The sequence below is a fragment of the Pseudophryne corroboree genome, chromosome 5, assembly GCF_028390025.1.
Source record: "Pseudophryne corroboree isolate aPseCor3 chromosome 5, aPseCor3.hap2, whole genome shotgun sequence".
In the NCBI taxonomy this organism is placed as follows: Eukaryota; Metazoa; Chordata; class Amphibia; order Anura; family Myobatrachidae; genus Pseudophryne; species Pseudophryne corroboree.
Window position 1 is genome coordinate 386,748,402 of NC_086448.1, and position 18,109 is coordinate 386,766,510.

The 18,109-nt window shown below is 47.9% G+C and overlaps 1 protein-coding gene across 6 annotated transcripts in view; it reads right to left on the bottom strand.

Moving 5' to 3' along the window:
• The window catches only part of CTNND2 (catenin delta 2), a 1,915,824-nt gene that overhangs the window by 752,692 nt on the left and 1,145,023 nt on the right, over positions 1-18,109 (bottom strand). For all 6 annotated transcript variants that reach the window (XM_063922708.1, XM_063922704.1, XM_063922707.1 and 3 more), the window contains one exon: positions 6,027-6,159. In XM_063922708.1, coding sequence (XP_063778778.1) covers positions 6,027-6,159 — 133 coding nt within the window. The remainder of the gene's footprint in view (positions 1-6,026; positions 6,160-18,109) is intronic.

An 18,109-nucleotide genomic window follows, 5' to 3' on the forward strand; every position in this document is an offset into this window, starting at 1 on the left:
TGGTAGAAACACCCTCTGCACCTCCGTGTCGAGTATCGTCCCCAGAAAAGGTAGTCTCCTTGTCGATTGCAAATGTGACTTTGGAAGATTCAGGATCCACCCATGATCCTGGAGTAGTTGAATTGAGAGAGCAATACTCTTCAACAGCCTTTCCCAGGTATGGAATAATGTTCACTCCCTGCTTACGGAGGAGGAGCATCATCTCTGCCATGCCCTTGGTGAACACCCTCGGTGCTGTGGAGAGGCCAAATGGCAGGGCCTGGAACTGGTAGTGATAGTCCTGTAACGCAGACCTTAGATAGTCCTGGTGAGGCGGCCTGATCGGAATGTGAAGGTACGCATCCTTGATATCCAGGGATACCAGGAATACCCCCTCCTCCAGACCAGAGCTCTCCAGGAAAAAAACACTAAACTGCTTTCACAGCGCCTCAGAGACAGATGACTGGTAATCAAATTCCCCTGATAGGTGCGCAGCTGAAAAACACTAGGTGGGTGTTTGAATAGAGACAATAGAAACAAAAGAATCAGCTGCGCAAAATATCAGGGAAAAGGAACAATAATGAATTAAGAGAGCCGATGTATATGGAGTTGATTTATTAACCATAGATAAAAAAGTAACTTCGTTGTAACAATACAATAAAAAAAATATTTAAGAAAGCACACCTTAGCTCAGTATATCCGATTCAATAGACACCAACTGTGTCAGTTCTCTAAATGAGGGTTTACATAAAATATGGAGTCCAGCTGATATTTAGAATAATGAGTGGTAATAGCCGCAGAGCTGAATGCTAAAGACACAGTGGATAATCAGTTGAATGAATGTCCCATACCATCAAATTGCGGATTAACCCGGTATTGGGCACGGATTAAATATCTCTCCTTGTGTGGGCTGGTCCAGAGCCGAGCGTCCTCGGCGATGTATCCTGCAATGCCCACTGATGCGAATGCCGCAGAGGAGAGGAAACCGTGAATTCACTGTGGAGTGAGAGCCGTATGTGATGTGGACGGCTAGCAGAAAGCCGTATAGACGGCTAGCGGAAAAAACCAAGTCTGTGGCTGTTCTAAGATCTCTGTAAAGGTAAAGGCGGCTGGCGGGGAGAACAGACCCGCGGTTGCTTTCAAATTCGGATGCCTTGGCAAGGTGTACTGGAGGAGGCGTGGCCAATTGTTACAACGAAGTTACTTTTTTATCTATGGTTAATAAATCAACTCCATATACATCGGCTCTCTTAATTCATTATTGTTCCTTTTCCCTGATATTTTGCGCAGCTGATTCTTTTGTTTCTATCTTTTTGGATTCCGCATCAACAGTCCATTGGCATAGCCAGAGTCCTCTGCGTGCTGAGACCGTCATGGAAGTAGTCCTTGCATTAAGCAGGTCAATGTCCTTCATGGCTCCACCATGAAACCTGCTGAATCCTGAATGTGACGTAAAAACAAGTCAATGTCACTACTATCCATAGAATCTAATTCCTCTAGAAATGTGCCTGACCACTTTACTATAGCTTTAGAAATCCACGCACAAGCAATAGTGGGCCTTAAAGCCATGCCTGTAGCAGTGTATACTGATTTGAGCATAGTCTCAATCTTGCGGTCAGCCGGCTCCTTTAAGGCGGTTGAACCGGGGACAGGTAAAACCACCTTTTTAGACAATCTAGATACAGAAGCGTCTACTATAGGTGGGTTTTCCCACTTCTTCCTGTCCTCTTCAGGGATAGGAAAGGCAATGAGAATTCTTTTAGGAATTTGGGACTTTTTCTCTGGGTTTTTCCAGGATCTTTCAAACAAGGAGTTTAACTCCTTAGAAGCAGGGAAGGTAAGCAAGGATATCTTATTTACAGTAAAATAAGTCTCTTCATCCTGCTCAGGTACCTTCTCAGCAATGTGTAACACATCCCCAATGGCTTCAATCATTAGTTGCACCCCTTTAGCAAGGGATCAGAGTCTGTATCCGTGTCAGGTTGCATTATATGGGCAAGTGGACGTTTTTGCGGGTATGTAGGTGGGATTTTTGGTGAAGTAGTGGGGGCCGGATATTGCAACCCCTCCACAGTCTTCCTCAAAAACTGAGTCTCTTTCTCAGTATGTGACATCCTAGTTGAAATCTGGGATATCATTTCCCTTATATAATCCACCCATGCGGGTTCGGATTCAGAAGGCTGAGAAAGCATATTGAGTACATGGAATAGACTCCTCTGGAGAAGATAAACACTCTGCAGTGTAGGACACAGAGTCCTTAGACATGGTAATGTGAGATATACACACTTACACACACACAGGAAAATGTCAGATACAGTTTCCCCCAGAGCACCTTCTGAGAGTCACAGAGTATAAGGAGCCAGCCACACCGTGCCCCTATAGGTAATTATTATTATAAAAGCCTGGCGCTTACTAACTACCCTTAATGGAGCAGTTAGTACTCTTATCACACACACACCCCCGTCTATAACACCCTGGTACCGTGAGGCATTGGAGTTATGTGGAGGGCAGCGCTCCCTGTCAGCGTTCTGTGTAATCTGCAGGGAGAAAATGGTGCTGGTGAATGCTGGATCCGATCTGAGAGGCAGCCCCACCCCCTGACCTGACGCGTGGCTTCCCGCACTTATTATTTAAACTGGCCTGAGGATTTTATATGTTAACAGCGGGATTAGCCCCTGTTAACGCCATGACCAGTGTAGGGTTAACCTGCCGACTCAGGACGCCCCTCCAGCGTCTACATGAAGAGGTGTTGCTGAACCATACCCGAGCACAGCCCCTCAGAGCTGCGCTCCAACCCTTGTGCCGCCATACCCGCCGGCGACCCACTAACCGGGATGCTGGCGCCGTACTCACCACTCTATCTTCTGGCTCTGTTAGGAGGTGGCAGCCATGCTGCGGGAGTGAGCGGTCACCTCTTGGGCTTGCAATCTTCACCCTCAGGAGCTTAGTGTCCTGTCAGCGGAGATAGAGAACTATTAACTCTCTATTAAGTTGGTTTCTACTCCCATCCTAAGTCCCACGAAGCAGGGAGGCTGTTGACAGCAGCCTCCCTGTAAAACAACTCTAAACTTTAAGAAAAAAATCAAACTAGAAAAACTCCTAAGAGCTCCCCTAGCTGTGACCGGCTCCTCCGGGCACATTTTCTAAACGGAGTCTGGTAGCAGGGGCATAGAGGGAGGGGCCAGCCCACACTATTAAACTCTTAAAGTGCCAGTGGCTCCTAGTGGACCCGTCTATACCCCGTGGTACTAAATTGGACCCCAGCATCCTCTAAGACGTAAGAGAAAATGCGTATTATGCACCACAGTATGAGCCGAAATATACATTATACCACACAGTATGAGCTGAAAATTCACATTACGCCACACGGTATTTGCCGAAATTCACAATACTCCACATGATAAGAGTCAAAATGCATATTATGCCACATACTATGAGCCAAAATATACATTACGCCACACAGTAGGAGCCGAAATTCATATTACGCCATACGGTATGAGTAGAAATGCGTATTATGCACCACAGTATGAGCCGAAATATATATTATACCACACAGTATGAGCCGAAAATTCACATTACGCCACACGGTATTTGGCAAAATTCACAATACGCCGCATGATATGAGTTCAAATCCATATCATGCCACACACTATGAGCCAAAACAAACATTAGCCACACATTATGAGCCAAAAATCATATTACGCCATACGCCCCCCCCCCAAGCTGATTGTTGGCCTCACCGGGCTCACCCTCACCTCCAGCAGTACAGGCGGTGGCAAGCACACTGGCAATCTCACCCCCTGGCCGATTGCGCCCCCCCACTGTCAGCCCCCCCCCCCCCCCCCCCCCGGCCTCCATCAAGACGCAGGAAGTTTGAGGATCGCCCCATTAGCTTCGCAACCCACCCCCCTTCGCAACGCACACACTTTAAAGACAGCCCGGGCCCGCCCGCAGCCGCAATACTCACTGAGCACTGACAGCTCTCCTCCTTCAATCCTCCTACGGTGTCCAGGCTGATTCCTATGGCTGGACAGCGGCCCTCCTCTCTCCCATGGATGGGCAGTAGCTCTCCTCCCGCAGCCTGCTCCATCTCCCGGTCTCCGTGTGCTGCTGGTCAGTCACATGGAGGAGAGGAGGAAGGGGTACACTGTGGGCGTGAGCTGGCTCTGGTCCCAGTGGCAGCTGTCCAAACAGCGTGCGCTAATAACCTGCTTGGGCCGGGCCGGCTCAGAATGATGCATGTAAAAAAGAAATCTCTTCTGCAGCGCCGCTACTTATGGCAATCCATGGCCGCGGCCGGGCCCCCTGGCTCGGAACAGGTGGGCAGTTTTGGGGATGTGGAGGTGCCTTTGCATCTTCATAGCCCGACCCCATGCTATATTACCTCATTGTAAAGTGGGTGACAGGGCTATGATTACGCAGTTAAGTGCAAATCACAACATCGGCTGCAAGTAGTGCACACTTTACTCAGTGAAATGGACAGCGTCGCGCAGGCACATGGCCAGCTCCAGGAGACCTATATACTGTTCCAGGTGGCCGTAGCACTACCTGAAATTTGGTAGCCTGCTGGCTGTTCTGGGAGAGTAGGAAAGTATAACATACACAATATATGGAAGCAAATATATGAAAAGTTACCTAAACATTAATACCAATAGTTCCATAAGGGAATTGGTGGTATAAATAAAAATAGGATTGTAATTACCTACCAGTAAATCCTTTTCTCGTAGTCCGTAGAGGATGCTGGGGTCCATTTACTACCATGGGGTATAGACCCCATGGTACTAAATGGACCCCAGCATTCTCTAGGACAGGGGTGGGGAACCTTTTTTCTACCAAGGGCCATTTAGACATTTATAAAATCCTTCGGGGGCCATACAAAAATTATCAACTTAAAATTAGCCTGCCCCCAGTAGTGCACTGCCAGATACACATATGCCCCCACAGTGCCAGATACACACATGCCCCCGCCATGCTCACCGCTGCTGCTGGCCTTCTCCTGCCCCTTTATGCTCAGTCCGGCCGCGGCGGCGTGTGTCATCTGCAGGTAGGAGAGCGCAGCTATGTCAACTTTCCACCGGCGGCGTGTAGGATCTCAAACCAGCCGCCAGTTCGTAAGCCAAACAGAACTCATAGACCGGCAGCGCGGCTCCTTATTGGCTCACAAACCGGTGGCTGGTTTGAGATCCTACACGCTGCCGCTGGACAGTGGACGTAGCTGCGCTTTCCTCCCTGCAGATGACAGACGCCACAGCGGCCGGACTGAGCACAAAGGGGCAGGAGAGGCGCACGCTGCGCTCTCCTCCCCTGTCACACACAGCAGCGGGTGGCCGGGCCGGATCAGTTGGCTTTGCGGGCCTTATACGGCCCATGGGCCGGAGGTTCCCCACCCCTGCTCTAGGACGTAAGAGAAAAGTGTTTTGTACTTGTATGTAAAGTTTACAAAATGTTCCCATGAATAAACTCACAGTTACTGTATTTAATCAATTAGTATCAAAAGTAAGTACCAGCATACTACTGATACAGTATATTATTGCTTGAACATGGAATAAGGTGCACCTAATAAGGCAGCAAAGGGGCACAATGGCTAGCTTTGTTGCCTATCAACAAAAGGATCATTAGTTTATTTATTAACAGTTTCTTATATAGCGCAGCATATTCCATTGCGCTTTACAATTAGAACAACAGTAATAGAACAAAACTGGGTAAAAACAGACAGACAGAGGTAGGAAGGCCCTGCTCGCAAGCTTACAATCTATAATTTCATTCCAATCAGCACTATGTAAGTGTGGAGTTTGAATATTCCCTCCATGTTTGTGTACGTCGCCCTCCAATTCCTCCCACAATCCATAAACATACTGGTAGAAGAATGGGCTTCTAAAAAATGTAGCACTAGTGTATATAAGTGCACGTTAGAGGATATATATTGCAAGCTCGACTCAGGCAGGAACTCTTTGTGAATCTATATAATATGTGTGCACTATATAACATAAATAACTTTAACTATAAGTTTAGTTTTAGCATAGTATTAGATGAAGTGTGTAACTTACCTCTGCTTTGATTTTATTGTCTCCGAAACATAGATGCTGTAAGTAGGCAGCTGCATTGGACTGTACTGAAGGAAATTGATGTTGTAGCATTTGTATTACCTCCGGAAGTTCTGGATCTCTCCAACCAAACTCCCTGCAAATATATAATCCATTTATGCGATTACAATATCAATTTGCTTTAACTCTTCACATAGCAAAAGTTTCATATGCATAAAAGATTTTTTTATCAACCTACTCCTGTCTTCAAGGATGGAAAACTCTAGTATTTACATAGAAACATAGAATTTGACGGCAGATAAGAACCACTTGGCCCATCTAGTCTGCCCCTTTTTTTTTTATCCTTTAGGTAATCTCAACCCTTTTTGAACCTTAATTCTTTGTAAGGATATTCATATGCCTATCCCAAGCATGTTTAAATTGCTCTACAGTCTTAGCCTCTACCACCTCTGATGGGAGACTATTCCACTTATCCACTACCCTTTCTGTGAAGTAATTTTTCCTAAAATTTCCCCTGAACCTCCCCCCCTCCAGTCTCAGTGTATGTCCTCGAGTTCTAATACTTCTCTGCCTTTGAAGAATGTTTCCCTCCTGAACTTTGTTAAGACCCTTGATATATTTGAAAGTTTCTATCATGTCTCCCCTTTCCCTTCTCTCCTCCAAACTATACATGTTAAGATCTTTTAGCCTTTCCGGGTACGTTTTGTGATGTAGGCCATGCACCATTTTAGTTGCCCTTCTTTGTACACTCTCTAATGTATTTATATCCTTCTGGAGATATGGGGGTATATTTACTAACATTCGTAATTCTCCCGATTTGGTGGGAGAATAATCACGAATGACATCGAAAGTGTAAAACTGCAACTTTTTAAATTTATTACGACTAATTTACTAAGCTGTCGTATTCTGCATTTTCTTTTGTTCCGATGTCGATGTCATTCGTGTTTTTTTTTAGTTTTTTACAGCAGTGATTAGCAAAACACTGCCGACTTTTTCTAAATGAATCTCGGCCGGATCAGTGTGATCCGTGATGGGGGTTCATTTTTTTTTTTAAAATAAGCACTGTAAAACTGTAAAAAAAATTGCGTGGGGTCCCCCCTCCTAAGCATAACCAGCCTCGGGCTCTTTGAGTCGATCCTGGTTGCAGAAATATGGGGGGGAAAATGACAGGGGTTCCCCCATATTTAAGCAACCAGCATCGGGCTCTGCGCCTGGTCCTGGTTCCAAAAATACGGGGGACAAAAAGCGTAGGGGTCCCCCGTATTTTTAAAACCAGCACCGGGCTCCACTAGCTGGACAGATAATGCCACAGCCGGGGGTCACTTTTATACAGTGCCCTGCGGCCGTGGCATCAAATATCCAACTAGTCACCCCTGGCCGGGGTACCCTGGGGGAGTGGGGACCCCTTCAATCAAGGGGTCCCCCCCCCCAGCCACCCAAGGGCCAGGGGTGAAGCCCGAGGCTGTCCCCCCCATCCAATGGGCTGCGGATGGGGGGCTGATAGCCTTTTTGTAAAAGTGTAAGATATTGTTTTTAGTAGCAGTACTACAAGGCCCAGCAAGCCTCCCCCGCATGCTGGTACTTGGAGAACCACAAGTACCAGCATGCGGCGGAAAAACGGGCCCGCTGGTACCTGTAGTACTACTACTAAAAAAATACCCAAAAAAAGACAATACACACACACCTTGAAAGTAAAGTTTTATTACATCCATCCACACAAACATACATACATACTTACCTTATGTTCACACGCAGGTCGGTCCTCTTGTCCAGTAGAATCCATGGGGTACCTGTTGAATAAATTATACTCACCAGATCCAGGGTACCAGGCTCCTCGGATAATCCTTTTGTAATCCACGTACTTGATTAAAAAAATAAAACGGAGACCCGAGCCATGCACTGAAAGGGGACCCATGTTTTCACATGGGTCCCCTTTCCCCGAATGCCAGAAACCCACTCTGACTTCTGTCTAAGTGGGTTTCTTCAGCCAATCAGGGAGCGCCACGTTGTAGCACCCTCCTGATCGGCTGTGTGCTCCTGTACTGACTGACAGGCAGCACGCGGCAGTGTTACAATGTAGCGCCTATGCGCTCCATTGTAACCAATGGTGGGAACTTTCTGCTCAGCGGTTGACCGAAAGTGACCTCACCGCCGCATGCTGGTACTTGTGGTTCTCCAAGTACCAGCATGCGGGGGAGGCTTGCTGGGCCTTGTAGTACTGCTACTAAAAACAATATCTTACACTTTTACAAAAAGGCTATCAGCCCCCCATCCGCAGCCCATTGGATGGGGGGGACAGCCTCGGGCTTCACCCCTGGCCCTTGGGTGGCTGGGGGGGGGACCCCTTGATTGAAGGGGTCCCCACACCCCCAGGGTACCACGGCCAGGGGTGACTAGTTGGATATTTGATGCCACGGCCGCAGGGCACTGTATAAAAGTGACCCCCGGCTGTGGCATTATCTGTCCAGCTAGTGGAGCCCGGTGCTGGTTTTAAAAATACGGGGGACCCCTACGCTTTTTGTCCCCCGTATTTTTGGAACCAGGACCAGGCGCAGAGCCCGATGCTGGTTGCTTAAATATGGGTTAACCCCTGTCATTTTCTTTCCCATATTTCTGCAACCAGGATCGGCTCAAAGAGCCCGAGGCTGGTTATGCTCAGGAGGGGGGACCCCACGCAATTTTTTTTCAAAAAATTAACACTTTCCCACCCCTTCCCACTGATATACATGCACGGATCTCATGGATCCGTGCATGCCTATCCAATCACGGCTCAAAAAAGCAGGTCTGTTTTTTTTAGCACTTTTTTACGAGTTGTATTTTTTCACGGCAGTGTTTTTTTTTTTTTTGCTTTGCACTTCTTAGTAAATGACCGAGATTCATACTTAAACAGCCGCGTTTTGACCGATGGTGTATTCATTCGTATTTTTTTTGTTGGACCTCAAAAAAAATACGAATGCCCTCATCACTGCCGAGATTTGAGTTTAGTAAATGACCGAGATGACACTTTGAAGAAAAAACAGCATCTCGGTCAAAATCGGGACCTTAGTAAATATACCCCATGGTCTCCAGAACTGGACACAGTATTCCAGATGGGGCCGTACCAATAACCTATACAGTGGCATTATTACTTCTCTTTTCCTGCTACTGATTCCTCTCCCTATGCAACCAAGCATCTGACTTGCCTTTCTCATTGCTTTGTTGCATTGCTTTCCTGCCTTCAAGTCACTTGAAATAGTGACTCCTAAATCCCTTTCCTCCTCCATTTATAGCAGTGATGAGCCCTTCGCTTGATTCTCTCTTTATGCCCCTTAAGTAGTTTTCCCTGCTTTACGCCAGCCCTAGCTCTAACCTTCTGCTTTATTGCCAGGGGCGCCTCTTTAATGCTTGCAGGGTATGTGGTGTATATGGGTTCCTGAGTCATTGGGGGCCCAACATCGCATACTCTGCACCCATAACTATACTTACCTTTCCACAGCTGCATGTACAGTAAATAAATGATAGGGAAAATGGCACCAATACAGTAGATACAATGGCATGGTCATCAAAGCGCAACCGCCAGTGCGAGGTATGGTTCACAGAGACTACTGAAGGGCCCCTCCTCCAATTGAAATAAATTTAATTCAGTGATGAGGAATTCAGTACATCACATCCGTCCCGAATTTGGTTGGACAGTCCTGATTTTGCAGGAAATCTAGACATCTATTTGCTGCTCGGTAAAATTCCCTATTATTATACAATAAATAAAATCACTTCACAATGTTCTTCTATATAAAAGATTAAGTACATTTTAAATCTTTGCATTACTCAAAAGAAGGTTTCAGCATCGTTCTTTCTCTGTGCGAGAGGCATGCTGTATCTGAGATCGATTAAGGAGGGGCATGAAGTCTGCACTGTATAATCTTCCTCCATGACAAAGTGCTGAGTAATTTAGGCAGTCTGTGACATGCACTATCGTGCTGCAAAGTTGAAGTCTATTTATGGTTCAATATGTGCACTCACATACATTCTCTATCACAGTAAAAATGAAAAACAACATATACTACCTGACCTCTCCCCGCTCTCCTCACTCGTGTATCCAGCTGTATCTCTGCTATGTTTTCTTGGATGTCCCAGCACTTTCTTAAACTTAACATGTCTAAGACTCCTCTTCCCATCCTCCCGCACAACCTCACCTCCCACAATTTCATTAGCTATTGATGGCACTACTATCTCCTCTAGCCCCCAAGTACAATGTCTTGGAGTAATCCTTGAAACCCCCCCCTCCTTCCCCTCTCCTTCATACCACACGTTCATACCTCTTACAAACCTATCGTTTTCGTCTCAGAAATATTTCCAGATACCACTAAGACCCTTATCCGCTCACTGGTAATTTCTAGACTGGACTAATGTAATCTTATCCTATCTGGCATACCTGATAAATGCCTCTCTCCGCTCCAATCTACCCTCAATGTTGCTTCCCACCTCATCCTCACCAAATGTACTACATCCATCTATCCTCTTTTACAAGCCCTTCACTGGCTCCCTTTACCCTTCAGAATCCATTTCAAGCTTCTCACACTCACTCACTGTACAAAGCCCTCACCCACTCTCATTTACATTTCTGACTTTTCTATTACGTCCTAGAGGATGCTGGGGACTCCGTAAGGACCATGGGGAATAGACGGGCTCCGCAGGAGACATGGGCACTAAAAAGAACTTTAGATATGGGTGTGCACTGGCTCCTCCCTCTATGCCCCTGCTCCAGACCTCAGTTTGATACTGTGCCCAGAGGAGACTGGGTGCATTACAGGGAGCTCTTCTGAGTTTCCTGAAAGAAATCATTTTTGTTAGGTTTTTTAATTTCAGGGAGCCTGCTGGCAACAGGCTCCCTGCATCGAGGGACTGAGGAGAGAGAAGCAGACCTTCTTAAATGCTAGGCTCTGCTTCTTAGGCTACTGGACACCATTATCTCCAGAGGGAGTCGGAACGCAGGTCTCTGCTAGCTGTTCGTCCCGGAGCCGCGCCACCGTCCTCCTCACAGAGCCGGAAGGAGAAGATAAGAAGACTTCAGAGGCGGCAGAAGACTTCAGATCTTCACTGAGGTAACGCTGCGCGCCATTGCTCCCACACAAAACACACATGGCAGGCACTGTAAGGGTGCAGGGCGCTGGGGGGGCGCCCTGGGCAGCAATTTAAACCTCTGGGACTGGCAAAAAAAGTATATATATATAGGCTCTGCACTGTATATTGGAGATCCCCCGACAGTTTTTAAAAGGAATCAAGCGGGACCGAAGCCCGCCGCTGAGGGGGAGGAGATTGATCCCTCAGCACTCACCAGCGCCATTTTCTCCACAGCACACCACTGAGAAGCTGGCTCCCCGGACTCTCCCCTGCTGAACATGGTGACAGAGGGTTTTAAAAAAAGGGGGGGGGGGCACATAATTTGGCGCAGTGAATATATATATATATATATATAATAAAAGCGCTATCTGGGTATTTTTTCCAGGGTCATTGGCGCTGGGTGTGTGCTGGCATACTCTCTCTCTCTGTCTCTCCTAAGGGCCTTGTGGGGGAACTGTCTCCAGATAGAGAATTCCCTGAGTGTGTGGGGTGTCGGTACGTGTGTGTTGGCATGTCTGAAGCGGAAGGCTCTTCTAGGGAGGAGGTGGAGCAAATGAGTGTGGTGTCTCCGTCGGCAACGCCGACACATGACTGGTTGGATATGTGGAATGTTTTAAATGCAAATGTGAATTTATTACACAAAAGGTTGGACAAAGCAGAGTCCAGGGAATGTACAGGGAGTCAAGCCCTGCCTTTCACTATGTCGCAGGGACCTTCTGGGTCTCAAAAGCCCCCACTATCCCAAGTAGTAGACACTGATACCGACACGGATTCTGACTCCAGTGTCGACTACAATGATGCAAAGTTGCAGCCAAAATTGGCTAAAAGTATTCATTATATGATTATTGCAATAAAAGATGTGTTGCATATCACAGATGACCCCTCTGTCCCTGACACGAGGGTGCGCATGTATAAGGAAAAGAAACCTAAGGTAACCTTTCCCCCATCTCATGAGCTGAACGAGTTATTTGAAAAGGCTTTGGAATCTCCAGACAAAAAACTGCAGATTCCCAAAAGGATTCTTATGGCGTATCCTTTCCCGGCTAAGGACAGGATACGGTGGGAATCCTCCCCAAGGGTAGACAAAGCGTTGACACGCTTATCCAAAAAGGTAGCACTGCCATCTCAAGATACAGCAACTCTCAAGGATCCTGCTGATTGCAGGCAGGAGACTACCTTGAAGTCAATTTACACACATACTGGTACCTTACTCAGACCGGCGATAGCGTCGGCTTGGGTTTGTAGCGCTGTAGCAGCGTGGACAGATACCTTATCTGCTGATATAGATACGCTGGATAAGGAAACCATTTTATTGAACCTGGGTCATATTAAAGATGCTGTCCTATATATGAGAGATGCTCAGAGAGACGTTGGCCTACTGGGTTCCAGAGCCAACGCTATGGCGATTTCTGCTAGACGAGCCCTATGGACCCGACAATGGACGGGTGATGCTGACTCGAAGAGGCATATGGAGGTTTTACCTTACAAGGGTGAGCAATTGTTTGGGGAAGGTCTCACGGACCTAGTTTCCACAGCTACGGCAGGTAAATCAACTTTTTTGCTTTATGTTTCCTCACAGCCTAAGAAAACGCCACATTATCAGATGCAGTACTTTCGGTCCCATAAACCCAAGAGAGTACAGGGATCTTCCTTTCTTGCCAGAGGTAAGGGCAGGGGGAAAAAGCTGCCACCCACAGCTAGTTCCCAGGAGCAGAAGTCCTCCCCGGCCTCTACAAAATCCATCGCATGACGCTGGGCTCCGCTGAGGGAGTCCGCCCCAGTGGGGGCCCGTCTTCGACTTTTCAGCCACGTCTGGGTTCACTCACAGGTGGATCCCTGGGCAATAGAAATTGTTTCCCAGGGTTACAAGCTGGAATTCGAAGAGGTGCCTCCTCACCAGTTTTTCAAATTGGCCCTACCGGCTTCTCCCCCAGAGAGGGAGATAGTTTTAAATGCAATTCAAAAATTGTGTCTTCAACAAGTGTTGGTCAAAGTTCCCCTGCTTCAGCAGGGGATGGGGTATTACTCAACCCTGTTTGTAGTCCCGAAACCGGACGGTTCGGTCAGACCCATTTTAAATTTAAAATCCTTAAACCTATACTTAAAAAGGTTCAAGTTCAAGATGGAATCGCTCAGAGCGGTCATCGCCAGCCTGGAAGGGGGGGGATTATATGGTGTCCCTGGACATAAAGGATGCATACCTTCATGTTCCCATATATCCACCTCATCAGGCGTTCCTGAGATTTGCTGTACAGGATTGTCATTACCAATTTCAGAAGTTGTCGTTTGGGCTTTCCACAGCCACGAGGATTTTCACCTAGGTAATGGCGGAAATGATGGTGCTCCTGCGCAAGCAGGGTGTCACAATTATCCCGTACTTGGACGATCTCCTAATAAAAGCGAGATCAAGAGAGCAGTTGCTGAACAGAGTATCACTTTCCCTGAAGGTGTTGCAACAGCGCGGCTGGATTCTCAATATCCCGAAGTCACATTGGTTCCAACGACTCGTTTGCCTTTCTTAGGCATGATTCTGGATACAGACCAGAAAAGTGTTTATCTTCCGATGGAAAAGGCCCAAGAACTCATGAATTTGGTCAGGGACCTACTGAAGCCAAAAAGGGTGTCGGTGCATCACTGCACTCGAGTTCTGGGAAAGATGGTGACGTCTTACGAGGCCATTCCATTCGGCAGGTTCCATGCGAGGACTTTCCAATGGGACCTTCTGGACAAGTGGTCCGGGTCACATCTACAGATTCATCAGATGATCACCCTGTCCCCCAGGGCCAGGGTATCTCTCCTGTGGTGGCTGCAGAGTGCTCACCTTCTAGAGGGTCGCAGGTTTGGCATTAAGGACTGGGTTCTGGTAACCACGGAAGTGAGCCTCCGAGGTTGGGTAGCAGTCACACAGGATAGAAACTTCTAAGGCCTCTGGTCAAGCCAGGAGGCTTGTCTTCACATCAACGTCCTGGAGTTGAGGGCCATATACAACGCCCTTCATCAAGCGGAGAAGTTGCTTTGCGACCTACCGGTTCTGATTCAGTCAGACAACATCACCGCAGTGGCACATGTAAACCGCCAAGGCGGAACAAAGAGCAGAGTGGCAATGGCAGAAGCCACCAGGATTCTTCGCTGGGCGGAAAATCATGTAAGCGCTCTGACAGCAGTCTTCATTCCGGGAGTGGACAACTGGGAAGCAGACTTCCTCAGCAGACACAATCTACATCCAGGAGAGTGGGGACTTCATCAGGAAGTCTTCGCAGAGATTGCAAGTCAGTGGGGACTGCCTTAGATAGACATGATAGCGTCACGCCTCAACAAGAAACTACCGAGGTATTGCGCCAGGTCAAGGGACCCTCAGGCGGTGGCAGTAGACACCCTGGTGACACCGTGGGTGTTCCAGTTGGTCTATGTGTTTCCTCCTCTTCCTCTCATCTCCAAGATATTGAGAATCATAAGACGAAGAGGAGTACAGACAATTCTCATTGTTCCAGATTGGCCGCAAAGGGCCTGGTATCCAGATCTGCAGGAAATGCTCACAGAAGATCTGTGGCCTCTTCCTCTCAGAGAGGACCTGGTACAACAGGGGCCCTGTCTGTTCCAAGACTTACCGCGGCTGCGTTTGATGGCATGGCGGTTGAACGCCGGATCCTAGCGGAAAAGGGTATTCCGGATGAGGTCATTCCTACTCTGGTAAAGGCTAGGAAGGACGTGACAGCAAAACATTATCACCGTATATGGCGGAAGTATGTATCTTGGTGTGAGTCCAGGAATGCTCCTCCGGAAGAATCTGGGCCGTTTCCTTCACTTCCTACAGACTGGAGTGAATTTGGGCCTAAAATTAGGCTCCATTAAGGTTCAGATTTCGGCCCTATCCATTTTCTTTCAGAAGGAATTGGCTTCTCTCTCAGAAGTACAGACTTTTGTGAAGGGAGTGCTGCATATCCAGCCTCCTTTTGTACCTCCAGTGGCATCCTGGGACCTTAACGTGGTGTTGCGGTTCCTTAAGTCTCACTGGTTTGAACCACTTAAAACGGTGGAATTAAAGTATCTCACTTGGAAAGTGGTCATGTTGTTGGCCTTGGCATCGGCTAGGCGAGTGTCGGAGTTGGCGGCTTTATCTCACAAAAGCCCCTATCTGATTTTCCATGTGGATAGAGCGGAATTGCGGACTCGTCCTCAATTTTTGCCCAAGGTGGTTTAATCTTTTCATATGAACCAACCTATTGTGGTGCCTGTGGCTACGCGGGACTTGGAGGATTCCGAGTCCCTTGATGTGGTCAGGGCATTGAAAATTTATGTGACCAGAACGGCTCGGGTTAGGAAAACAGAGGCACTGATTGTCCTGTATGCAGCCGACAAGGTTGGCGCTCCTGCTTCGAAGCAGACTATTGCTCGCTGGATCTGTAACACGATTCAGCAGGCTTATTCTACGGCTGGATTGCCATTACCAAATTCTGTAAAGGCCCATTCCACTAGGAAGGTGGGCTCTTCTTGGGCGGCTGCCCGAGGTGTCTCGGCATTACAGCTGTGCCGAGCTGCTACTTGGTCAGGTTCAAACACCTTTGCAAAGTTCTACAAGTTTGATACCCTGGCTGACGAGGACCTCATGTTTGCTCATTCAGTGCTGCAGAGTCATCTGCACTCTCCCGCCCGTTTTGGAGCTTTGGTATAATCCCCATGGTCCTTACGGAGTCCCCAGCATCCTCTAGGATGTAAGAGAAAATAAGATTTTAAACCTACCGGTTAATCTTTTTCTCCTAGTCTGTAGAGGATGCTGGGCGCCCGTCCCAGTGCGGACTACATCTGCAAGACTTGTATATAGTTTTTGCTTACATAAGGGTTATGTTACAGTTTCGATCAGTCTCGGGCTGATGCTGTTTTGTTTCATACTGTTAACTGGTTCGTATATTCCAGGTTATACGGTGTGGATGGTGTGGGCTGGTATGAATCTTGCCCTTAGATTAACAAAAATCCTTTCCTCGTACTGTCCGTCTCATCTGGGCACAGTTTCTCTAACTGAGGTCTGGAGGAGGGGCATAGAGGGAGGAGCCAGTGCACACCCATATCTAAAGTTCTTTTTAGTGCCCATGTCTCCTGCGGAGCCCGTCTATTCCCCATGGTCCTTACGGAGTCCCCAGCATCCTCTACGGACTAGGAGAAAAAGATTTACCGGTAGGTTTAAAATCTTATTTTTTCTCCTTTTACATTCCTGCCCGTTCTCTACACTCCACTAAGGAACACCACCTCTTCTGCCTACTTATGACCTCCTCCTACTTCTACCTCCAAGATTTTGCACGAGCTGCTACCTTTTTCTGGAATTCTCTACCTCTCGCCCTCAGACTCTTCCATCTCTCTACAAAACTTCAAACGGGCTCTGAAGACCCACTTCTTCACCAAACCCAGCCATCTCTCATCCTAAGCCCTCTGTCCCATGCTCACTTTTTCTACCTCATCTGTGTCACCGCTGTATGTGTGCCACCTCCCCTTTGGAATGTTTTTCAATACTCCCTTTGGACGGCACCAAATCGCTCAGTTTTCTGCCACCCTGATACTTACTTTAGTATTGTCTGCTGACACACTTATTTTGCTTATTGGGCACTGCATGTGGTGCCATATAAATGTATAATAATAATAATAATAATAATAATACTATGACAGAGGGAAACCTCTCTGCAGAGGTTCCCTTTATCTTCTCCAGCCTTAGGGGTTATCCTATTAGCCCTGTTCATTTTTTGTCCGAAAACAATGCAATTTTAGCCAGATGTTGGTAAGTAGCAGGCTTTCTTATTAAAGCCCATTTTTTTCAGCTAAAACATTTCCGTTTGTGGGCGATAACACGTGGGATCTGGGATAAGTTCCCAGATCCATATGTTATTGTAGCTGTGAAGGGTTGCGTATTGAGGATTATGTTTCGGGTGCCTGAGGCATCCGAAGCATAATGCCTGGTAAGCAGGAGCGGATCTTGGTGCGGGCAAGCAGTGCCTTTGCTCGGGGCGCTGCGGCCTGGGGGCGCGGCCGCAGTCACCCCGCAGGCACCGCCGCCTGCCCGCACCCCGCTCCACGGCTGCAGCAGACGCCGTGGGCTGTGTGGGCGTCCGCTGCAGCCGGCTCCAGGCACAGAAACTAGAGGTCGTTATTGACCTCTTGGGTCTGTGCGCGCTATGGGAGAGACGTCATGATGTCTCTCCCATAGAGAGGAGTAGGCGGCCAGGCTGACGGAGCAGCAGCAGCAGCAGAAGAAGCAGTCGGGAAGCAGGAGCGGGGCAGTGGTAAGTATTGTTTTTATTATTTTGTGTGTGTGTGTGTGTAAGCGGCGATAGGGGGCACAGCGACAGGGGGCAAATAAAGAGGGGGCACAACTACTGGGGGCAAATAAAGAGGTGGCACAAATACTGGGGGCAAATAAAGAGGGGGGCACAACTACTGGGGGCAAATAAAGAGGAGGCACAAATACTGGGGGCAAATAAAGAGGGGGCACAACTACTGGGGGCAAATAAAGAGGAGGCACAAATACTGGGGGCAAATAAAGAGGGGGCACAACTACTGGGGGCAAATAAAGAGGAGGCACAAATACTGGGGGCAAATAAAGAGGGGGCATATCTACAGGGGCAAATCAACTGGGGGGCACAGCTACTGGGGGGCACAGCTACTGGGAGCATAACTGGCCACGCCCCTCCCCTATGAAGCCACGCCCCCTTCCCCTGCACACTAACTGTTTTGCCACCGGGGGGGGGGGGGGGGGGGCAGTGGAAACTCTCGCACTGGGCGCCACAAGGGGTAGAACCGGCCCTGCTGGTAAGTACCTGCATCGGGAGAAGAGCGCTCTGGCATCGGGGCTAATAGGATAGCCACAGGGGAATCCATTATCAGCTGTAAATTACCGCTTCTAATATGAAATCCCCCTTAGACCTAATTTTTAAAAGCTGGTGTGAATTCTGGTGAAGATACACATGAATTTCTCATATTTGCTGGTAATAGATTATAGC